At 45.5% G+C, this 24016-nt stretch overlaps 2 protein-coding genes across 4 annotated transcripts; one reads left to right on the forward strand and one right to left on the reverse strand.

The window, feature by feature from the left end:
- Positions 1-2262: 2262 nt before the first annotated feature.
- LOC144713437 (uncharacterized) lies at positions 2263-17707 on the forward strand. Of its 3 annotated transcripts, XM_078587989.1 has the most exons (10): positions 2263-2777; positions 3066-3492; positions 4093-4428; positions 5802-6411; positions 6503-6650; positions 7019-7176; positions 7288-7382; positions 7763-8454; positions 16228-16449; positions 17159-17707. In XM_078587989.1, exons 1-10 carry the CDS (start codon positions 2290-2292, stop codon positions 17304-17306), a joined length of 3324 nt encoding a protein of 1107 aa, XP_078444115.1. In that variant the 5' UTR covers positions 2263-2289; the 3' UTR covers positions 17307-17707. The 3 variants fall into 3 exon arrangements, with proteins under 3 accessions (XP_078444115.1, XP_078444113.1, XP_078444114.1); XM_078587987.1 differs by having other exon boundaries at positions 7019-7382; XM_078587988.1 differs by having other exon boundaries at positions 7019-7382; positions 16228-16413.
- An 888-nt stretch (positions 17708-18595) lies between these two features.
- LOC144713840 (putative potassium transporter 17) lies at positions 18596-22613 on the reverse strand. The gene is made up of 8 exons (XM_078588555.1): positions 22180-22613; positions 21817-22045; positions 20905-21141; positions 20781-20831; positions 20458-20718; positions 20329-20381; positions 19553-19922; positions 18596-19485 (listed from the first exon to the last, which is right to left on the reverse strand). Exons 1-8 carry the CDS (start codon positions 22237-22239, stop codon positions 18674-18676), a joined length of 2073 nt encoding a protein of 690 aa, XP_078444681.1. The 5' UTR covers positions 22240-22613; the 3' UTR covers positions 18596-18673.
- Positions 22614-24016: the final 1403 nt, after the last annotated feature.

Here is a 24016-nt window from a genome sequence, read left to right on the forward strand (position 1 = left end):
ATTTTGACAGCTAAATTTGGGACAGAGGTTCTTGATATAAATTCTGAGGAATTAGGGGATTCTTCTTATCCGTTAATCTTTGAATTGCAATAAGAGATATATGTGCTTCTACATCATTATCCTCCCCATAATCACAGGTACTAAGATCTGCATGCCTCCCCTAGGATATTTCATGAGCTTACGAATGCTTAAATTTACTTTATCTTCTCGCATCATGAGCTCAATAGTTCCTTCTTACCCATTTTGTCACAACTTTTGCTGTAGCAAGAAATAGACAACCTAAAATGATGCTTGAATGATAAATCTTTAACTTAACCACCTATTGCCTATTATCAGGTTTGAGACAAAAACTGGGTACATCAAGTGTAAATGAAATCAGTTGACCTATCATAAAGTTTGAGCGCATCAGGATGATTGAAGGGAAGAGGATAAAAAAATGATGGAAAGCTTTAAAAAGCTCATTCACTTAATGAGGCATCTAGGTACATGAGGGAACATGTACCTAGATACGTTTACAATTTTTGGTGTCAGCCAAGAGAATGGAACATCATGGTGACATCAATTGAAGGGTCAAAGGACTTGGATGAGATGCTTGTAGATGAGCTTGTAGGTTTACACATTCCCCATGACATGGACAAGGTGAAGACAAGAAGACAAATGATATCACACTAAAGAAATGATGAGCACTCCACTGAAAAGGTAGATCATCCTGCAATGTTCTCTCGCAAACTAGGCAACCTCTTCAATACGTGAGCAAAGAGATTAGCTCTTGAAAAAGAGAAGACTTGTTTTCATCACCGAAAAGAGGGTCCCACCCCTTTGGTGCTGACAAATTTGAATTCCCACCCAAATAGCCTCCTACTCAGGACCAAAACTTTGCCTCAAACTACTTGCACATCCCTTCACTACCTACTGCTTAACACCATCATAGCTAGGGTTTGACAGTCCTAGTTTGGTCCGAAATTTTAACAAAAACCTAAAACTTACCTAAACTTTGGTCCATTTCCAGTATGTTCTTGTTCGGTCCTGGTTTGGTCAGGTTGACTACTCAATGTCAATGTCAAAGTAGAAACTTATATGGCGTCTACATAGTAATGTTAAATATCCTCTACATCAAGTGGGTGTCCAGGGATGATGAAATATATGGCGTCTACATTGAACTCAATAGAAACCTCTCCGGCAAGTTGGATTTGATATTTTTAGAATTTTACAAAAAATATTAAATAAATATTTAATAACATACTTCTGGTTCTGGTCTGGTTTGTTCCTTGTAGACATGGTCGTTCTGTTCTTTTTGTGCAAATTTGTGTGAATTGTTCGTTCTGTTCGATTTTCTGAACAGAACAAAAACAAATTCGAGCTGAACATCGCATGGACCCGGGTGCGGTTCTTTAGTTCGCTTTGTGCGAATTTTGTTATAATTTTGTGCGAATGTGCGAATTTTGTTCGTTTTTGAAAAAAAAAGAACAGAACAAAGAACAAGGCCCTGTGCGGTTCTTTTGTGCGAATTTTTTGTTCATTTAAAATGAACAAAACAGAACGACTATGTCTAGTCCCTTGGATCTAAACCTATCTGACCAACCAGTCTCTGTTCGGTCCTTAATATCTACCCTAATCATATGCAGCACCACCATATAAGCTACGAAGGACATGTCACATAAATCAAATGGGCCTAATAAGGCCCATTATCTGGCTATAGTTCTGGGACAAAGAAATCGTCCCAGACCTATAGTGCTGGGACGCGGACGGGACGGTTTTTTCGTCCCCGGACGAAAAAATTGTCCCGTCCGGGGGCAAGGACAAATTCTGGGACGAAAATTCGTCCGGGGGACCGCCGGATGGGACGGTTCGCGTCCTCTGGGATGAAAAAATCGTCCGTCAGGAGGTCCCCTGACGACGGACGGACGAATCTGGACGGGAAACCGTCGGATTCACATCCGATGGTTGAGATGTTGACACGTGGCCTGGCGAGGACAATTTATAATATATTATAATATATAATGTATTTTTTCGTCTGGGACGAATTTTGGGACGAAAATTCGTCCCGGGAGGACTGGACGGGACGAATTTTCGTCCCGGGATTGTTGGACGGGACGGTTTTTTTTACCGCAGACGAAAAAACCGTCCCGTCCTTCGTCCATACTCTAACATGGGACATAGGACGAGACGCATTTCGTCCCGGAACCGTCCACATCCCGTCCCGAACGCGTCCCTGCACTATAGTTCATTGGTTAGAAAACCCTCCTACTTATATAAGTTCTTGGTGGTCACCCAACAAGCCAAGAACAAATGGAAGACGCCAGAGAAGAGCAGAGCCCAGCAGAGGTTCCCAAGATCTCTTCCTCGCTGTTTCCCCTCTCGATTTCTTCCGATCGTGCTACTGGTGCAGTCGATGGCGCCTCAGAAATCCCTCGGTGGCTCCAAAATCCAAGTTTTATCGGCGGGGGGAAGGAGACGACGGCCTTCCGAGCTTCGTACGATTTGCGCAGTGATGAAGATGGAGAGGAAGAACAGGAAGAGGGTAAGCCTGAAGCGTATGAACTTGTGGGTTCTTCTCCTTCTTCGGATGACCGTCGCTTGGGAATCGCTGGCGAGAAGAAGAGGAAGAAGAAGAAGAGGCGGAGGAGAGAGAGTGAGGAGGGAGGTAGAAGGGATCGTAAATCGAGCAAGGCCAAATTTGGAGCTAGGGCGGCAGCCCAGAGTGGAAAGCTAGTTAAAGATTATTATATTGATACTCGTGGGGATCCAGATAATCTGGAATTCGGATCCCTCTATAGGTTCGACCCTTCTTTCGTGAATTTTTATTTCAACATTTGAACTGCTGCAAGTTTTCTGAGAAAAATTTTTCACATTTGTAATATTTTTAATTGTTTTCTCAAAGTTTTATTGCTTTTCACAGCCAAATGGATGAATGTTTCCATTTACTCGCTTCTTTTCTCATGTCATTTCTTTTGGTATTTAAACGGCTGCAAATTTTCTCAAGAAAACAATTCAAACGCTTGCAACGTCTTTTAATTCTGTTCTCCAAGTTTTTTAGGTTTTCTCAGAGTGAATTTATAGCGCAGGATGAATGTTTCCCGTTACAAGATCTTCAATATTCGGCAGGCTTCTCATTCTCCTCTCAAGTCTCTGTATAAACAACTTCCACAAGACTCATTCCTACACTCTGAGAATGATCTTGACATGTTGGATGACACCTCCAAAACAGTGGCCCGTTACTGTTCAGCAAAATTTTCAGCTTGGGAACGTCAGAAGGGCTTCAAACGTCTGAAAATCATTAGTGCTAAACACTTTGGGGGTCCACCGCCGGAGTTTATACCGTTTGGTGAGCGGAAAGTTTCTCCTGAAAGAGAAGACTCTGAAATGGCTTCCCAAACAGAAGTCGAAGAGTCATGGGAGGATGAGATGCTCAGGCGAACTAGAGAATTTAACAGAAAGACGAGGGAATCTCCTGAGGTGGCAAAATTTTGGATGGAGTTTGCTGATTTCCAGGTACATTTTAACCACTTTGTTTAACCACTTTTGAGATGTGACGTTTTGATAACTGTTCCTCTTTCTTCAAATTTGGGCTGAGGTATTATTTTGTTCTCTCAGGAATATGGCATCTGCCCACCAAATTTGGAATGACTCTAGTTTTGTTTGATTTTGGCGTTCATAGTTTTGATTTCTTTGTGGTAACTCTATTTTTTCTTTAATGACTCAACTCCAATCAAGTTTTTGACTGCCTAGTAATATCTATGAACATAATTAAACTAAACGGTTCCCCACCTTCATGTATGAATAAGAATCTGAAAGACGCAGAATTACTAGAATACCCGTAGGCCTAGTGAGTGATGATGCCCTTTTTGAATTATTATTGGCCTTGATTTGAAATTTTTGTGTACGTGGCAAAACTTAGCATAAAATGAAGAAAATTTCTGGCGAACAACTGATGTAAATTCTACTCTTACTTAGCCTTCACTTGTTTAGCTTAAATAATTTTAGAAGCTTTTGCAGCTTTCGACTCTTATTCCTTTACTATTGTGTAGTGCCTCAAATCTAATCATCATATCTGTTCGATTATGTTGAGTGATCTCTTTTGGGTAAAAATAGGATCAAATCATGAAGAGACAGCCGCAAAAAGCTGCTCGGTTGCAGACACTTGAGAAGAAGATTACTATCCTTGAGAAAGCTGTCGAGTTGAATCCTGAAAATGAAGAACTCCTGCTTTCTCTTCTATGCGCTTATCAGAAGAGAGATAATGGAGACGTTCTCACTGAAAAATGGGTGCAAATACTCTCTCGGCATTCTTCAAGTTATAAACTGTGGATGGAATTCTTACACATGAGGGAATCAGATTTTTCAAGATTTAAGGTGTCTGACATTCGGAGAAGTTATGCGCATGCTATCCAAGCCCTATCGTCTGCGTGCAGCAAGCTCAGTAGGCAGGTTCTTTTTTTCTCCTTTTGATCAGGATTTAATTACCTGGTGAGAAAATTATTTTTGATTAATAATTTTCCGTAAAATATGCTCAGGAAAGTAATTTGAATCATTTTCAAACTTTGCTCAATGGCTTCATTCAGTTTTTGTTTCGTTGATGAGCATATACTCTTTGATCTTTCAGATGATAAATCACAATCTATTTAATTATTCATAAACTTACATTGAAACCATAACTGTCAGTAAATTATGCCGAAGGAACTTGTCTGATCTGTCTCCAATCTTTAATGATTTATTTTAATCTTTCTTTCCTTGATGATCATCTACTTTACATTGATATTTCCAATGTGATATCAGACTTTAATTAATTATCTATTAAGTTGCTTTTTACGAATCATTGTTCTGGAAATATGCTGAAGGAAATAATGCGACTCATCATCAGTACTTAAAATGTTTTGATCCACTCCTTTGTTTGATGGTCATTAACTTTAAATTAACCTTTTGAAGCAGAAATCAGGATTTAATTAAGTGGTGATAAATTTACTTTTGAGAAATCTTTGTTCATAAAATATGCTGAAGGAACTGGTCTGGCCCATTTATACGATCCCGGATCTAGGCTCGTATCGGAGGGACGGTAGAGGACGAGATAAGGTAGAAATTCCCGGGGTAGAGAGGTGAAACGGGAAGGATCAGAGAAGAGGCCAAGCAGAGGGGGTAGGGATTGGCTGAGGTCGAGCCGTCTGAAGATGCGGTGAAGCTGAGACAATCACGAGGACGGGGATTGAGGAGGAAGACGGAGCATGGATATAGAAGAGACGAGGGGAAAGGGAAACCAACTATCACTTAAACCTCAAACATTCAGTCTGCCCTCCTCAAGGGAGGGCTGTGCTATTTAAAGGAAACATAGACGATAATGCCCCCAACGCATCTGGGGAAACCTATCACCCATCTCCAGTCTTGACTCAAGGATTCGATTTCATGTTTCTTTCTTTTATGATTATTTGTTTTACATATATCTTTCGAATGCAAAGTCAGGCTTTAATTATTTGGTGATAAACTTGGTTTTGATAAAAGATTGTCTGTAAAAGAGGCTGAAGGAAAAATGTGACCCATCTCCAGCCTGTACTTAGATGTTCCAATTTGAAATTTTTTCTTTGGTGAATATTTTATTTTTCGTTTAGCTTTCGAATTAAACATCACTCTTTAATTATTTAATGATAAAGTTGCTTTAGATAGATCATTGTCTGTAACGTATGGTGAATCTTTACTCAATATATCAATCTAACCTTTCTTTTTCAATGACCATCCACTTTGCATTGATCTTTTTTAAGCATCTGAAGTTTAACTTCTTTCTCTATTTGCCATTTTTTTAAAAACACCAGATCCGTGAGACTGCTGTTTCTGAGAAAGCCGACCCAAGTCTTCTTCAGCTGGAATTCAGCCTGGTTGATATATTCATCAGCCTCTGCAGATTTGAATGGCAAACTGGGCACCGAGAACTAGCCACAGGCCTATTTCAAGCTGAGATAGAATTCAGCTTGTTCTGCCCTTCACTACTCCTAAGCATGCAGAATAAGCAGCTGCTGTTTGAACACTTCTGGACCGCTGGGTGTGCCAGAGTTGGAGAAGATGAAGCATTAGGTTGGGCTGCATGGTTGGAAAAAGAGGAAGAGAATAAGATGGACGTTGTGGAAGATACGGAGGAAGAGGCTGAAGATGGAGGGTGGTCAGGTTGGTACAAACCAAGTCTGAAGGATGAGGAAATCTCAGCTGAAGGTGGGCCTCATGATGATCTTGAAATGGCGGAATCTCAGGAGGAAGAAGAAGAAGAAGAAAAAGAAGAAGATGTTGAAACTTTGCTTAGGAAGCTCGGCATTGATACTTCTGCTGAGCCCCTGAGTGAAATCAGCAACTCAGAAACGTGGCATAAATGGTCCACGGAAGAATGTTCAAGGGAGTCTGTGCAGTGGATGCCTGTGCACGAAAATTCTGGTGCTTACGTTGTTCTTTTTGCTTTAGTATTGGGAAATTATGGATGTTTTTCTGGAAACCTGAATTTTAACTTTTTCTTCATGAAATATAGGATCTGGGAAAGTTGGGGATGAGCAGCTTTCACGGGTGATACTTTTTGAAGATGTTCGAGAGTACTTGTTTTCCTTATGCACCGAGGAAGCCCGGTTTCGTCTGGTGGTTCGATTCATAGACTTTTATGGTGGCAGAGTTTCTCAATGGTGAGTAAGAAGTAGTGTTGGTAGTCACTTATGACGATGACGCGAAGATGACAATGAAACAGGTCGCATGACAATATCCTGGTTGTCTTCATCATCCTGATTCCTCATCTGCCTCTCGTCCACAGGTGGTGTGGCGATGTCATTATCGTCTCTCATCTGCATGTGGGATAACAATGAAGATTTTGTCTTCTTGTCATCGCCTCTCAGCACTATTCCTGAACCTCAATCAGATAATTCGGGATGATGATGTTATTGACCTGCAACCAGGATTACGATGATAAAATCATCACTTTTCCTCAAGTTCGCAAGAAGAATTTTCAGTATCAATGGTGACTGTTCTTCTAATTCTTCTCACTTTCCTATTAAAGGGCATGTACCAATAGTGCGAGCTGGATTGAAGATACCCTCAGCTTGGGTACAACGCCCACATCTATTTTAAACTTCTTGGGAGACGCTGCTTTGGTGACATCCGTGCCTGATTTTCAATCAAGTCTTTGGAGTTTGAACTTTACTTTGGAGGACGAAGGTGATAAGCTCAGCAGGGCAGAGATGATGAGATTTCTTCGCAATGTCATTATTCAATGTTTGAATTCTTTTCCGCGAAATCATATTCTCGAAGAAGCCTTACTTGTTGCAGAAGAGCAATCTTTGAAGCTGATGAGCAATCGTTCTGAACCTTTGGATACCCCTTCCAGGCCTCTAGCAAAGAAGCTGTTGAAAAATGACCGCCAAGTAAATCCGTTCCTTCCTTTTGCCCATTTTCCATTTTCTCTTATCAGGTTTTGAGTTTTCAGTCTTCTTCAAGCTTCTGGAAAATCATGGCAAGAATATATTTTTTTCTCCTTTGATGCCCCAAACTAGTGTTTGCAGATGATGTTGAGTTTGTCATCTGTGAGTGATGATGATGACGAAAGAATCACCATTGTCATTGTATGGACAGATGAATGATGAGGTAGATGACAACTTTTCATTGGCCCTCGTCATCTGAAAGAGTAAAAAATAGAGAGAATGATGAGACAACAATGACTAGTCATCATCGTGATCTGTCCTTATTGTTGTTGTGCAAACTGTTCCAAAACGAAGGGCAATCCCTGACATGTTCTTAAATACAGGATTTTTTGCTCTGTGGGGTTTATGCAAGGAGAGAAGCTGCCCATGGAAACATAGATCTGGCTCGAAAGGTCTTTGACATGGCGCTGCTGTCATTAAACGGGCTGCCCCCAGACCTTAAAAAAAATGCGCCGTTTCTCTATTTTTGGTACGCAGACATGGAGATGGAGGAGTATATCTCTTCAGGATCAGAGAATTCAAGCAAGAGAGCCGTTCACATTTTGTCGCACCTGGGAAGTGGTTCAAAGTATGAGCCTTTCAAAACTCCAGCCATGAGCCCGCTGCTTCTAAGATGTCGGCAAGGATTCAAAGAACAGATGAGATCCTTGGGTTCTTCATGGGCTCGAGGAGAGGTTGAGAATACTGCAGTTGCTTTGCTTTGCTCCGCTTTGTTGTTTGAGATGTTGACCTCTGGATTGGCTGCAACCAATGAAGTACTGGAAGAAGCCCTTTACATGGTTCTTCCAGAGACGAGAACGCAGAGCCTTCAGATCGAGGCATTGTCTACATACTACATCAGCCTTCTGCAGAGGAATCAACGGCAGCTAAACCTTAACATAGTGTGGAAGATTATTACTCAGGGATTGCAGACCTATCCCCACAACCCTAGGATGTCCTCCGCAATGGTTGATGTTTGTGGTCTCTTCACAGTCCAGCACAAAATCCGTCGCGCCTTTGACGAGATCTGCCGCAGGTCAGTGTCAAACCACTCTTCCCATATCTTTTCAATGACCTTTCTTGTGTTAAAGGAATATCTAAATAATCTGTTAGCCAGCCGTCCTTATTCCATTTATTTCTTGTTTCATGTTTTCCTTCTGTCCTCTATATTTGTATGATGGCCACGTGCTATAAGTGCAAATATGCCCAAACAGTTCTGGGGCGAAGCTGTTATGACAGCAGCACATCTTATTAATAGGATACCTTCAAAAGTAACTAGGAATTGTAGTCCAATTGGTCATATTAAAGACACAACTGGTAGCCATAGTTTTCGGGTGTGTAGAATATGTGCATGTGCAATCTGGAGAACTTGATTCAAGGGCGATAAAGTGTATCTTTGTTGGTTATTCTTGTGATTTTGTGAGCAGGGATACGAGTCAACAACCCCAAGGCTAACAAGCCCTGGGTGACAAGAGGAAGAAGAAACATAGAAACTATTTTACTCACTTAACCTAGACCCACATACCCCTTGTATATGTATAGGGTACTAATGTGGGCTACATAGTAATGGGCCTAAAATAACGGGCCATACACAACATAAAGAAAATACAAGTATATAAATGTAAACAGCATTGGTTGACTGTAGTTAACAATTCCAATATCCATAAAGGATTCAGGTGCTATCACCCTGAATCCAGAAAGTTCCTTCTGCAGACGTCACCTTTTGAAAGCAGGAGATGTACTTTCAAGTCCCAATCAGAAGAATATGAAATTCACCTGAGTGCTCATTGGCAGCGTCCCCACATCCTTGTTCTGCGACATGAGGTCAAATCTGTACAGAATCATATAATTCGGGAGGTCATTCAATCGCCACCAGAGCTGGTGAACACTGACCCTGAAATAGCTTAATCCTCGCAGAGGGTACTGTCAAGTGAGGAAGAAGGAAGATAATGACATAAACTCAAGTGAGTACATGTGTGGGTATATATATACCCTAGGAGAGAGAATGATAAGAGGGCTAATGGGCTTATAGAATAGGGCCCATTAGCCCATGAGTATTAGTATCTCACTAACACCCCCCCGCAAGCGAATTGTGGATGTCATCCATGCCGAGCTTGGACACTGCACGCTGAAGGAGAGGTCGAGAGAGTCCCTTGGTGAGGACATCAGCAGCTTGCTCAGCGGATGGAACAAATTCCAGGTCAAAGATGCCCTCGTCCATGCGCTCCTTGAAGAAGTAGCGGTGGAGTTCCATATGCTTGATCCGGCCCTGTTGACCAGGGTTCTTTGCCAAAGCGATTGCCGACTTGTTGTCGCAGTAGAAGTGGATCGGGCCTGAATACTCCACACGGAGTTCATGGAGGATCCCGTATATCCACTGGCCTTCAAAGGCCCCATCGGCAAGTGCTCGGTATTCGGCTTCAGCACTGGAGCGGGACACTTTGTCCTGTTTGCTGCTCTTCCAACTGACAAGACTGCCGAAGACAAAGGTACAGTACCCCGTGGTGGAACGACAGTCCACAACTGAGCCTGCAAAATCCGCATCAGTGTACACCTTTACGGTCCGCTCCATACTCCGAGGAAAGAGTAAGCCTTTCCCGGGGCAGCCCTTTAGGTACGCGAGTACACGATTGGCAGCCTGACGATGGATCTCCCACGGAGAGTGCATGAACTGACTTAGGAGATTGATGGCGAAGCTGATATCGGGCCGGGTATGGGTCAAGTACAGTAGTTTCCCCACCACCTGCTGGTATTGATAGGCATTCACTGGTGCTGGGTCCTCCCCCTTACCCAACTTGACGTTAGGGTCAATGGGAGTACTCACCGGCGCACACTCGGTCATGCCGGTCAAGGCCAGTAGGTCGACGGCATACTTCTGCTGCGACACAAAGATCCCTCGGGGGGAATAGGCCACCTCAAGGCCGAGGAAGTAACGAAGAGGCCCGAGGGCCTTGATTTCGAACTCCTTGGCCAACGCAGAGCTAAGGCGGCTGGCCTCGGCAGAGTCAGACCCCGTAATGAGAATGTCGTCGATGTACACGGCCAAGATGGAGACACCAGCAGGGCTGTGACGGAGGAATAGGGAGGCATCCCCATTGCTCTGAGTGTAGCCCTCGGCCTTCATGACCGAAGAGAACCGACCGAACCACATCCGCGGCGACTGTTTCAGTCCATAAAGAGACTTCCGCAGTCGGCAGACGGAGCCCGGAGGACCAAGAGTATACCCGGGAGGTTGCTGCATGTACACCTCCTCCGTCAAGTCACTGTGGAGAAAGGCATTCTTCACATCAAACTGCCGGATTGGCCAGCTGGAGTGAGCCGCAAGTGCCAAAAGAGAAGACGGACTGTTTCCATCTTTGCCACAGGAGAGAACGTCTCGAAGTAGTCCACGCCATAAGGCTGAGTGAACCCCCGAGCCACAAGTCGAGACTTGAGGCGTTCGAGAGTACCATCTGCATGATGCTTCTTGGCATGGATCCACTTGCAATCCACCGCCCGCTTGCCAGGAGGAAGGGGAACGACATCCCAAGTGTGGTTCTTGAGCAAGGACTGCATCTCCTCATCCATCGCCGCTTTCCAATGAGGAGAACCAAGAGCATCGGAGAGGCGACGTGGAAGTGGATCCGACGAGATGTGAGAAAGGAAGGACCGGTAGGTAGGACTCAGCCGGTCGAAGGAGAGGTAGTGAGATAAGGGGTAGAGGGGTGTGCGAGTGCACTGACGAACCCCTTTCCGAAGGGCGATTGGCCATCCCAACTGAGCATCGTCATCAGTAGGTGAGGGAGAGTCATCGTTCGACGGAGGAGCGGAAGCAAAAGTGGGAGAAGAGTGTAGCTCCCCGGGGGTAGAGAGAGGCTCCCCGGGGGAAGGAGGTGCACTAGGAGAAGGATACGGTGCACCGGGGGGAGAGGTGGTAGGAGGCAAGGGAGAAGGTGAAGGTGAAGGTGAAGGGAGCTCACACGACCTCTCAGGGGAAGGCACGGGAGAGGCAGACGGGGTGGGGGCGGGAGACGGCGACGGTGGGGTAAGGGGTCCCACAAATGGGTAGGGTTCCAAGGAAGGAGTCGACGAAGCCTCATCTAGCAGAAGGCGTGACGAGGTAGAGTCACCGAAATATGGCTCATGCTCGGCAAAGGTGACATTTGCTGAGATGAAGAACCGCCGAGACGGAGGGTGATAGCAACGATAACCTTTCTGGAGAGACGCGTACCCGACAAAGACGCACCGAAGAGCTCTAGCATCGAGCTTCGTGCGAGAGGGAGCCGTGTCGTGGACGTACGCCGTGTACCCAAAGATGCGAGGTAGAAGTCCAGTCCGCAGCGAGAGGTGGGGAAAAGCCGTGTCCAGGCGATCCAGGGGGCTGACAAACCCGAGGGGCTGGGAGGGAAGGCGGTTTACGAGATGTGTACTCGTTAAGACCGCCTCACCCCTATAAGCCCACGGAACAGAATAGTTCAGCAGAAGGGTCCGGGCGGTCGACGTGACATACCTGATCCGACGTTCGGCCATACCACTCTGTTCAGGGGTCGCCACACAGGAGGACTCGTGGAGAATCCCATGATCAGCAAAATACTTGGCCAACTCAGCGTTGACGATGTTCCGTGCGTTATCGGAGCGAAAGCGCTGGATACCCCTGTCAAACTGAGTGCGAACCATGGTGCAGAAGTGACGGATTGTCGGTGCGACCTTAGACTTGGCGGTCAACAAGTATACCCATGTGTAGCGGGTGGCCTCGTCAACAAAGATCTGAAAGTAGCGGTGGCCCTTGAGACTGGCCTGCGGGGCGGGTCCCCAAACATCACTGTGGATGCGAAACAAGGGAGTCGATGAGTGCGAGGTGGACGGAGAGAAAGATGAACGACGGTGCTTGGCCAGCTGACAGGCTTCGCACACAATAGTCTGAAGGTCCAAGCCAGTACACATCGAAGGAAATAGGCGCTGTAAAACAGAAAATGGTGGGTGACCCAGCCGTTGGTGAGCCAACTGGAGACGTCCCATGCGCTGCGCATCGGCCGGTCGGAGGTGGCAGGGAAGCAGAAAGCACCGAGAGCGACCCCCATCCTCCAACAACAGCAGCCCGTTCTCCCGCCTAATCGGTGTAGTCCGGCCCACCTTGTCAGACATAAACATCCCGTCAGGTTGGAGGTGAAATGAACATGAGAGACTGTCAACCAAACGCTGAGGGGACATAAGGATGGCTCGCAGGGCTGGGACATGGAGAACGTTGCTGACCACTCCGAGGCCATCGACAAAAACTGCCCCAATACCGGCCACACGCAACCGTCCACCACCTGCGGTGAGGACTGTACGGTTCCCACTATGCCTTTCGTAGGATACAAACCGGTCATTGAACGGGGTCATGTGTTCAGTTGCCCCCGAATCAAGAACCCAGCTCGTATCCGATAAGAGAGGCGAGTGGAGAGCCGTGTGACCACAATACCACTGATCAGACGGAGAGAAAGGAGACACACCAAATCCTCCGAAGTGTGCCATGGACTGAGTCGGAGTCTACATGGTAGCCACTTGGTCGCGGAGACGGACCAAATCAGCCTGGAGCTGCTCTAAAGTCGCAGGGCTGGTAGAGGTGGTAGAAGAGGAGGCGACCATAGCTTTCCCTTCGGTGGCCTCCTTCTTCCGGTTGTCGTACTGATGCTTCTTGCACCACTTGCGAAGATGTTCAGGCTTGTTGCAGTAGGAGCAAACTAGCCCGGAGGATGCCGTCTCTGCGGTTGGAGCAGGGGCTGGAGAAGGAGGCCGGGTGAGAAGGGCGGTCGAGTCACGAGCCATCTCCCGGGAGAGAGTGCCAAGAATCTGAAAGTGGCTCTCCTCTTCCTGGAGTTCCTTCACCAAGTCGTCAATTGTGGGAAGGCCTTCCTTGCGGTGTAGAGCACGGCGACGAGTGTCATCGTACTCCTTGTTGAGACCATGGAGGAACCCCAAGAGTCGTAGGCGAAGTGTGTTCTGGAATGACTTGCACGTCGGATCATCCGTCGGCAAGTAGTAGTCTACCTCGTCCCACAACTTCTTGTGTTCCAACGCATAGTCCGAGATGGACATTGCGCCCTGGCAAAGGTTGCTGGCTTTGGCTACTAGCATAAAGAGGCGCCAGTTATCCCCTTCTCGTCCGCAAAAGGTGTTAGCCTGGTCCCAAAAGCCTTTCACAGTGGAGCAGCGAGGGAACCGTTCACGGAACGAGGGTGCCAGGGATGTCGTGTAGAGCCAGCCGAGTACAAAATGTTCTTCGGCTTCCCACGCAGCATAGTGTGGATGAGTCGGTGGGAGAGGAGCTTGCGTACAGTGCTTGAACAATTGGCGAGCTTTGAGAGTGGTCTCGACAAAATGACGCCACTGTTGCAAGTTCGGGCCCTGAAGACACGCCGAGTCGGGAACCAAAGGCAGGGAATGAGTAACCTTGTGTGACAAGGGTTCTCTCTGAAAGTCTGCATCTATGAAGCCCTCGGCGGTGACGACCGGTTGACGAGTCTGGCCCGTGGAGTAAAGTTCCTCTGACATTGGAACTGCGGCGGTGGCTGCGGCGGCGGCTGCAGCTGCTGCTGTGGCTGCGGCTGCGGCTGCGGCTGCGGGCTGCGGCTGCGGCTACGGTTAGTGCTGCGGCTGCGGCTGCGGCTGCGGCTGTGGCTGCGGCTGCGGCGGCGGTGGCGGCTGCGGCTGTGACTGCGGCTGTGGGCTGCGGCTGCAGCTGTGGCTGCGGCTACGGCTAGTGCTTCGGCGGCAGCTGCGGCTGCGGGCGGCTGCGGTTGCCGCTGCGGCTGCGCTGCGGCTGCGGCTGCGGCTGTCGCGGCGGCGGCTGCGGCTGTGGCTGTGCGCGCGGCGGCGGCTGCGGCTGTGCGCGCGGCTGCGGCTGTGGCTGTGTGTGCGGTTGTGGCTGCGGCTGGGCGTGCAGCTGCGGCTGCGTATGCGGCTGCAGGGGTTTCTCCGGAAGCTCCGCGGGCTGGCTACAGCTCGCGCTGTGGCGGATCCATCGGTCACGCTCCGGGTTCACTAAACAACGAGAGGGTGACGTCAAACCCTAGATGTTAAACCCTAGATGGAAGAGCTCTGGAGCTCTGATACCATGTCTAAGTGAGGAAGAAGGAAGATAATGACATAAACTCAAGTGAGTACATGTGTGGGTATATATATACCCTAGGAGAGAGAATGATAAGAGGGCTAATGGGCTTATAGAATAGGTCCCATTAGCCCATGAGTATTAGTATCTCACTAACAGGTACTGTCACAGATTGACCAACCTAGATGGAGTTCATGGTAAGAAGAGCACGCACCAACCAGGGGCACACTTGATGGGACAGGAATGGGAGATTACAAGCCAGAAAATTCTACAATGGTTGGGAATGTCGAATTGGGAGAAGGCGACAATGACTCCTCAGTAGGAAAAAGGCTCCTTTCAGAGACTCATAGGGAATTTGATTTATCTTAATCATAGTCTCCCAAGTAAATCATTTGCCGTAAGTACACTGAGTCAGTTCATGAGTGATCCCTATGACATTCATCTCCAGGCAACATATCGTATCTTGTCTTACCTGAAGATAACTGTTGGAGAAGGCATCTTGTTTACCCATGAAGGTGGGTTGTCAGTTGAAATATATTTGGATGCTGATAGGCGATCCACATCAGGGTACTTGTGTTCATAGGTGGCATTCTGGTCACCTGGAGGAGTAAGAAACAAGAGGTGGTGGCTCGCTCATGTGCAGAGGCAGAATTATGTGCTTTGGTTTATGGGATCTGTGAAGGTCTGTGGATAAGAGGAATACTAGAAGATTTGAAGTTGTTCCAGCCTCAACCGATATGAATCTCTACTGCGACACCCAGTCTGCTATTGCAATTGCTAATACTCCTGTCCAACATGACCTCACCCAATATATTGAAACTGATCGCCACCTCATCAATGAAAAGATTAATGGAGGGCTCATTCTTCGCACGTTATCTTTTGGAGCAGACAGCTGATTTGTTCACAAAAGCCCTATGTGGTCCTCTGTTCCAGCGGCTGGTGTCCAGGCTTGGTATGATCAATATCCATACCCAGCTTGAGGAGGCATGTTACCCAGCCGTCTGACTCCGTTTATTTCTTGTTTCCTGTTTTCTTCCGTCCTTTCTATTTGTTTATGGGCCATGTGCTACAAATGGACCCAGGTGAAAGGCTTTAAGGGTAAGTGTTACAAACCTCCCAAAGAATTATGAGAAACGCCCAGAAAAGAAAGACAGGTGCCCGTTCACCCCTAGAGAGGGAGATTGGGCGAGAAAAGTCTTATATAAATAAATCCCTGCCCTCAAGAAAGGGATTACGGCTTTGCTTTTGGAAGTTCAAGAAGCCAGGTTGGGGGAGAGATCCTCTGCCCAGAAGGGGGGAATGGCTGATGCGGCTGAGTTCCCTCTCTACAATCCTAATTTCTCTCTATTCTATTTCCTCTCTCATCTTCTTGGTTCTTCGTCCTGGTATTCTGCATATCCAATCGTCGGCATTATCTGATCAGAGCGTATTATACGTGTTTTTCTTCAATTCTTGTTGAGAATCTACCTCGGGCCTATATCAGTAAGTTACCTATTCTCTCGCGTGAGAGAATAAGTGACTTCAGATTGATTGGTTCAGCCCACTTAACTGTATCGGCTGTGATTTAAACCAGCTACATTGAGAAATCCAACATGTCAAGTTTCCATTCGTAAATGTTAGCTTCATGAGAGAGAGAGACACACACACACAAGGAGACTCAGGAAATGCTGGCGGATGAGCTGCGTAGGAAGGACAAATTTCAGCATAATCTAATCCCTGAAATACTTTTGTGATCTGCAGGAATCCTTCTGTGGTTGCGTTCCTCTTTGCAATGTCATATGAACTGCGACGGGGCGGCTCAGAGCACCGAATTCGGGGCTTATTTGAGAGGGCTTTGTCTGAAGAGAGGTTGCGGAGGTCAGTCCTTCTATGGCGTTGCTACCTGGCGTACGAGGCATCCACTGTTCAAAACTTCAGCGCGGCGAGGCGAGTCTTCTACAGATCCATCCATGCATGCCCTTGGTATGTACGTCTCTTGTGGAAGTTTCTAGAACCTGCACATCAGGGTTTGTCTTTCAATATATGTCCGATATCTGGTATGGAACAATCCAATATCAAATATTGGGGGAAAATCAAGCAAGTTTAAGATGATGAATATCGGATATTTACACGTATCAGATATAGTGACCGATGCCAAAGGGGTTAGGAAGGTGCCAGATGACAGTATCGGATGTTGGATTCCGTATCTGTAATGAGTATCCTTATCTGGATCTCAGATATTGATATCTAAATGTCAGATTCTTCTATCTGGTTATCACGTTCTTTTGCAAAGAAACTATCCCATTTATATTGTTTTGTTTGTAACCAATATTGAATTATAAACTTCTCACGAATGCACAATAGTCACCTTTTTGATGTCCTAGGTCAATGGGCTGTATAGTTTACTAAATTTCACATTATACCAAATATGATGCGAGAGAAATACTAAAAAATATATTTCGCATTATAATTTTTAATTGGATATCTGAAAAAATCAATATCCACAAACTAATATCCAATATCATCATCCAACCCCTCAGACGAAGGCAGATATCAGTACCGAAGCAACCGATATCTGAAATCTTCATCTGTTATCTGGATATTGGTCTAGACAGATCAAATTTCTCCCTTCTGATTTGTAGGCCTTACGGAATTTGAATTCTTTTTTTCCACTCTTTCTTGCGGTATTCAGGTCGAAAGCACTCTGGCTAGACGGATTCCAGAAACTGAGCAGAGTTCTTACTCCAAAGGAGCTCGGAGATCTGCAAGAGGTGATGCGTGACAAGGAGCTGAATCTGCGCACTGATATCTACGAGATCTTGTTGCAGGACGAGATCTAAAGGCTGACCGGAGTTCTTATACACTCCACAAGTGCGTGCATTGGAAATGAACCGTGAAATCTGAAACTGGGTAGCACCAAGAAAGCACCAAAATAGTACTAACACCTTCAAGAATCAGCAAACGTAATCATCTCAAAGAGATATGTGACGTAGGAGACGAACAAGACGAAGATGAACGGTTTCTTTGGCATCAATAGAGAGCATTGGGCGTCTCTTTGTCATCTCTTTAGCTGGGAGGTGAGATTAGGCGTCTCTTTGGCATCGATAGAGAGCATGAAACTTTAAGAATGGCAGGAAGCTGTCAGAATTCCGTGTTCAAGATTCTTACTTCTCCACTGTAAACCACAGAAACAAGGAATTATCGGTTAGATGATCTTCCCATCTGCATTTGTTCTTCCGCATTGTCGTCTATCATCGATTGAAGATCACTGCAACTCGCTCCTACAAAATTACAGAGATCCCAAAACTGGGGTTCTTCGTCTGAATCGTCAAGCTTCGTTCTATTATCGATAGAAAGCATAAAACGGTAAGAACAGAACGAAGCTGTCAGAATTCCGTGTTGAAGATTCTTAATTCTCCATTGTAAACTACAGAAACAAGGAATTATCGGTTAGATGATCGTCTAATCTGCATGTGCTCTTCCGCATCGTCGTCTACAAAGTTACAGAGAACCCAAAATATCTGAATTCCACCTCTAATATAATCCATAGAAACAAGGAAGCATAGGTTAGATGATCGTATAATCTGCATGTGTTCTTCCGCATCGTTGTCTACAGAGTTACAGAGAACCCAAAATATCTGAATCGTCCACCTTCGTTCTACTATCCATAGAAAGCATGAAACTCTAAGAACAGAACGAAGCTGTCAGAATTCCACCTCTAATACAAACCACAGAAACAAGGAATTATCGGTTAGATGATCGTCTATTCTGCCTGTGTTCTTCCCCATCGTCGTCTACAAAATTACAGAGAACCCAAAATGTCTGAATCGTCAACCTTCGTTCTATTATCCATAGAAAGCATGAAACTGTAAGAACAGAACGAAGCTGTCAGAATTCCACCTCTAATATAAACCACAAACACAAGGAATTATAGGTTAGATGATCGTATAATCTGCATGCGTTCTTCCGCGTCGTCGTCTACAAAGTTATAGAGAACCCAAAATGTCTGAACCGTCAACCTTCGTCCTATTATCCATAGAAAGCATGAAACTGTTAGAACAGAACGAAGCTGTCAGAATTCCGTGTTCAAGATTCTTACATCTCTATTATAAACCACAGAAACAAGGAATTATCGGTTAGAAAATCGTATAATCTGCATGCGTTCTTCCGCGTCGTCGTCTACAGAATTACAGAGACCCCAAAATTGTCAAGCTTCGTAGAGCATGCCGACCTCCATCCGCTGGCGTAGAGGAACGCCTCTGGTGGGAAGACCAGACCGGCAATTGCTACGCAAGAACTCGTAGAACCCAAGCATAACCCTGTCGTAAAGGCTGGTCCCCTTCCCGACGTAGAACCTCGTCTTCCCGCGGACATGCACGACGCCGGCCGACCGCGCCGCGTCGACCGTGGCCGCCTCCGCCGGCGCCAGCCCGTTCGTGAGCTCGTCCATGACCCGCGCCACCAGCTCGCCCCCCTCGAGCCCCTGGTCCGCGTACCCGAACTGCACGGCGCAGCTGAAGGTCCCCCGCGGCCCGAGCGGGCGCACCGCCACCCTCTCCCTCTCCGCCACCTTCGCCACCAGCGAGTACCGCAGAGTGGTAAAGACGGTGACTTCGTGCAGAGACCTCGCGTTCTTTATGTAGTGTCCCAGCACGGGGGTGAGCCCGTCTTGGATGTTGCTGTAGAAGAAGCAGACCCCGGGAACGCGCTGTCTATGCGGTTCCGATAGCAGCAACGCCAAGTCCTCTGCCGTTATCTTGTTCCGGGTCTCGTACTGCATCTTCTTCTTCCTCCCCGTGTACCACCCGAACATGACAAAAGCGAGAATAATCGATATCGTGAAGGGCAGCCACCCCCCCTCTGGGATCTTGGTCAGCACCGCGCTCACGTACGCGCCCTCCAGCGCCGAGAACGCGCCCAGGTAGAGCGCCGCGAGCGGTAGCGGCGTTCTCCACACTATCACCATCACCAATGTCAGCAGTATCGTCGTTATCACCATCACCATTATCACCACCACCCCTGAAAGAAAACCCCGCTTCAGTCTCTCTCCCTTTTTCCGTATAGTTTAACGTCGTGGAGTGAGTACCGAAGGCGTTGCCGATGTCCGGGCCGTCTCCGAAGACGAGGATTATGGCGATGGAGAGGAACATGAGGAGATAGTTTATCTCCGGGGGGTAGACTTCGCCTTCTTTGTTCGGCGAGGTGTGCACTACCTTCACTCTGGGGAAGTAGTCCAGAGAGACGGACTGTTTGATTACGGAGAAGGTGGCGGAGATGAGCGACTGGCTGGCTACCACGGCGGCGAGCGTCGCCACCAAGAACACCGGCCAGTAAACTGCCGAAGGCACGAACTTGTAGAACCCCTCGCTGTGGTCGCCCGGATGGTGTATCAGATACGCCGTCTGCCCGGCGTAGGTCAGCACCAGTGAAGGATATTTCGCGAAGAGAAACGCCATCTGCGGACACCAACCATGATGATAATGACGATAATCATGATAATGTCGATAATGATTATAATGGTGATAATGATGATAATGATGATAATGATAATAATGATGATAATGATGATAATGGATGATAATGGTGATAATGATTATAATGATTATAATGATGATAATGATGATAATGATGATAATGGATGATAATGGTGATAATGATTATAATGATTATAATGATTCTAATGATGATAATGGATGATAATGGATGATAATGATGATAATGGATGATAATGATTATAATGATGATAATGGATAATAATGATAATAATGATGATAATGATTATAATGATTATAATGATTATAATGATGATAATGGACGATAATGATGATAATGGATGATAATGATGAAGGGATGACGACCCACCTGGATGGATCGCTTGTTGAAGTGACCCAGATCCGCGAACATGGCCTCCGCGCCTGAGATTGAAGTATAGTGTAAAAAGAAAGGAAAAAAAATCGTATCTTTGGATTGAAGTCGGTGAGATGTTTGTACCGGTGATGCAGAGGACGGTGCCGCTGAGAAGCTGCCATGCTCTCTTGCCGTTGGCGAGGAAGAAGCGGACGATGTAGTGAGGGGACAAGGCCTTGAAGATGGTCGGCTCGTAGTGCGCTACGGAGTAGATGCCGATGAGCGGCGTGGTGAGAGTCCATATCGCCATGATTGGGGAGAAGAGGAAGCTCATCCGGGAGGTGCCATGCTTTTGTAACATGAACAAGAACACCAGCACGACGGCGGAGAGCGCCTCCACGATTGCTGATCAAGGAAGATCGATTCAGCGCAGGTGAAGGATAATTTTCTCGGATCGACGCTCTTACATTTGTTCACAGACGGAAGCGGCCCTCGCAAGCCGTCCATGGCCGACAGCACTGAAGGAGATTGATATGTTAGCGTGTGGTTTTTTTTTTTTTGAAGATTGATGCGTTGTTGTGTGGGAATAACCTGAGATAGCCGGGGTGAGGATGCCGTCTCCGATGAGCATGCAAACTCCTGAGATCGCCAGGAAGAGCAGTAGCCTTCGAGCGATTAAGCTCTGCTCGAAGAACTTGCCGACTTTGGTGGGTTTTCTTCCGGAGGTTAAATTGTTTGAGGTGTTTCTCGCCGCGTCTTCTTCCCTTGAAGGAAGGATACCCACGTCGGCGTGCCGGCATAGAAGGGAATACAATGCGAAAGTTCCACCTGCCAGATATAGATCAGATGCTACTCAAGACTTGTGTATATAATTGATTGCCGTAAAAATTACAGTGAACATATGTGAATTTCCCTCTGTCTGAATTGGGTTTTTAGGAGATTTCTCATTTTTGAAAGGTAGTGAATTCTATCCGCATCATTCACCGATTTGGGTTTTTCCTGGGTACGAAAGGAACTCGACTTCTTGCATATTTCTCCATGGGCATGTAATACTTTTAAAACAAATGAACAAGCAAAAAAATTATACTTTTGCGCAAAAGGAATCTTATTGAACTCGCTAACGGGGCAGCCTATGAACTAGAATTATATAATTAATTTTGAGAGAAAAAAAGAAACCGAAGCAGAAAGAACCTTTCTCATTAAAAGAGGAAACGCTATACATGATAAAGGGAAAGAGAAGATGCGCATCTAAAAATTTGGAAACTGTTTGAAGCAGAAGGTAATCGAATCACGGATATGTAACCGGTAGAATTCGCGCGGGTGTTTGCCATGATTGACGTCAAAAATATAATCGAAGCCCAAAAAAAAGAGCTCCCAGACAATTTTTATGGCGTTGTTTTTGGTTGTGGAAAACAGACTCGGCGGCAATCAATCAAATCAAAATCACAAAAATAACCAGTACAATCAGAATAATTTTGGGAGGGCATCGATTGCCGGACTTACCTTCGCCATGGTCGTCTGCGTTAAGAGCAATGCAAACATACTTAACGACCCCGATCAGCGTTAGGGTCCAGAACATGATGCTATAGATAGCCATGTAATCGTCCTTCGTCGGAGATTTCAAGTTCATCGATGGATACACATAAAGCGGAGACGTTACAAGTCCTCCAAAGACGATTCCAAGCGTCTTATAAGCAAGAACACAATCATTCAAGTAATCCCGCCACCGCGTCTGCCATGATAATATTTACAGAAACGAATATCAAAAACTCAATCCCATTCGTTGTATTGAAAAGGAATTCATGATTGAAATCAGGCAACTCGAGATCGAAAATTGAAATTCAAGTTGTACTCTTGATCCTTCACCTTCCGATGACTGCTGTGTGATTCGTGATCATCGGCAGGGCAATTCCGTTCCTCGTCCATTGAAACTTTGCCCAGCGGAAAAACCAATGAGAAGAGGAATAATTCAGCGAGAGGGAAGATAGAAGAAGTGGAGAGGAGTTGATCGACGTTGGTCCATGCAAGCGGGCGACCCTTTTTTCTTCGTCGGTGGCGCTGAACTTTCCTGGCCAGGCTTTCTACAAACCACAGAAACAAGAAGAAGACGACGCCGAACCTGCAGCTATCGCAATATTGACCGTGCTATCTTGATCGCTCGATCCCCATTGAATTCGATCTAAGGTCAAACGCACTGTCCGAAACAAATGGCATCTTGACGCCGGTGTTGATCCCATCAAGAGTTCAAGGTGATCTGAACAAGGAAGATATGGAAGATATGTCAGGTGTCTGTATACCTAGACTTATTAACTAGGGTGTGAAGAATAGTGCTGTGTTCTATGGCTTTGATTTGACGACTTGAAACCAAATTTTATGCTGGCAAAATGGTGAAACTAAAATTTATATATATTAAACCCTAGATGGTCACATCATCTTGTGTGAAACAGATTTCAGTCATATTTTTCTCCCAAAAAGAGTTTTTTGAAACAATCACATTTATTGTCTCTAGATGTATCCACGCGATTAATTGACCTGACAATGGGTGTGCACTTAATCTTCTTCAATCTTCTTAGAAGGTGTAGTTGATCTTTCCATCAAAATATCTCAATAAAAATAGGGGGATTTAAAAAGGAGAGAAGATAAGGGGGTTGGCTAGATTGATTTGATGTGCACAGCTAAAATGGGTGTCCCCTCTATATTTACTTATTTGGAATTTTTCACAAAAGCCCTTATAACCTTAGCATATCTAAGCCCATGTATCAGTATATTAAATAACTCTAATGTCCCCATAGCATTTCTTTGCCAATCTTATTAAGTAACTATGTCGACATATAGATTAATTAATGAAATACTGATTTAACCAAATCCATAGGTTAAGTTCCAACCCATGAATACCAATCTACACCTCATACTCTAAAATATATAGAGCATCAAAATGGACTATCTCATAGAAGCTTTACCGTCATCAGTAACCATATATGTATAATCCTTCATCAACACGAGATTTCTGAATGACTTAGGATATGGGTAAATTTAAAACACTATTATGCCATTCTTGTTAGCACGTATATCTGACAAATTTATATGGAGAATGCCGCACCATTATCTCCAGTACCATGGAAATGGATTTTATAGATATTTTTCCTTATTTTGATCTCCAATTATTTCAAGGGTAAACAATACCATCTAGACCACTCATAAGTACTTCATGTTATATATGAGCTAATACATATTTGAATCATGTTATATATGAGCTAATACATATTTGAATCATGTTATTAGGGTCTCAAAAGTCAAAATTTAGCTATTCATTCATATTATGTCTTTGGAGTCTCAAGTTAGAGGACCAAGTTTGGCGATGAATTTCTTTAACCGTAGCACTTCCTAAGCAACATCGACTATTGCAATGTATTCATGTTTTTTCGTTGAATCCATAATGGTGCTCTACTTGCAATTGTTTAAAGTTACCACTCCGTTCAATTTAGGCATACATTTACTATGATCTAGGTCTGACTAGAAATTCAAGTTTGTGTAAAAATATCGCTTCAGCCTCTATCCTCCACAATTTAGAAATAAATAATTAGTCATTCTCAAGTGCTTAATGACATCCTAAGATCTAAGAGTGTCAATGATAAACTCAAAGTGTGGGAAAAAAGACGTCGTTGAGAATTTGAGTACGGTTCGTAAATAGTTAATTAGTAAG

Source organism: Wolffia australiana, chromosome 16 (assembly GCF_029677425.1).
Source record: "Wolffia australiana isolate 7733 chromosome 16, ASM2967742v1".
In the NCBI taxonomy this organism is placed as follows: domain Eukaryota; kingdom Viridiplantae; phylum Streptophyta; class Magnoliopsida; order Alismatales; family Araceae; genus Wolffia; species Wolffia australiana.

Coding starts and splice junctions, on each gene's coding strand:
- LOC144713437 (XM_078587987.1), top strand. CDS start 2,290: ATGGAAGACGCCAGAGAAGAGCAGAGCCCAGCAGAGGTTCCCAAGATC. Junction 2,778..3,065: donor GAATTCGGATCCCTCTATAG/GTTCGACCCTTC, acceptor TTTATAGCGCAG/GATGAATGTTTCCCGTTACA. Junction 6,412..6,502: donor GCCTGTGCACGAAAATTCTG/GTGCTTACGTTG, acceptor CATGAAATATAG/GATCTGGGAAAGTTGGGGAT.
- LOC144713840 (XM_078588555.1), bottom strand. CDS start 22,239: ATGGACGAGGAACGGAATTGCCCTGCCGATGATCACGAATCACACAGC. Junction 22,046..22,179: donor CACACAGCAGTCATCGGAAG/GTGAAGGATCAA, acceptor TTATCATGGCAG/ACGCGGTGGCGGGATTACTT. Junction 20,832..20,904: donor CCTCACCCCGGCTATCTCAG/GTTATTCCCACA, acceptor AATCTCCTTCAG/TGCTGTCGGCCATGGACGGC.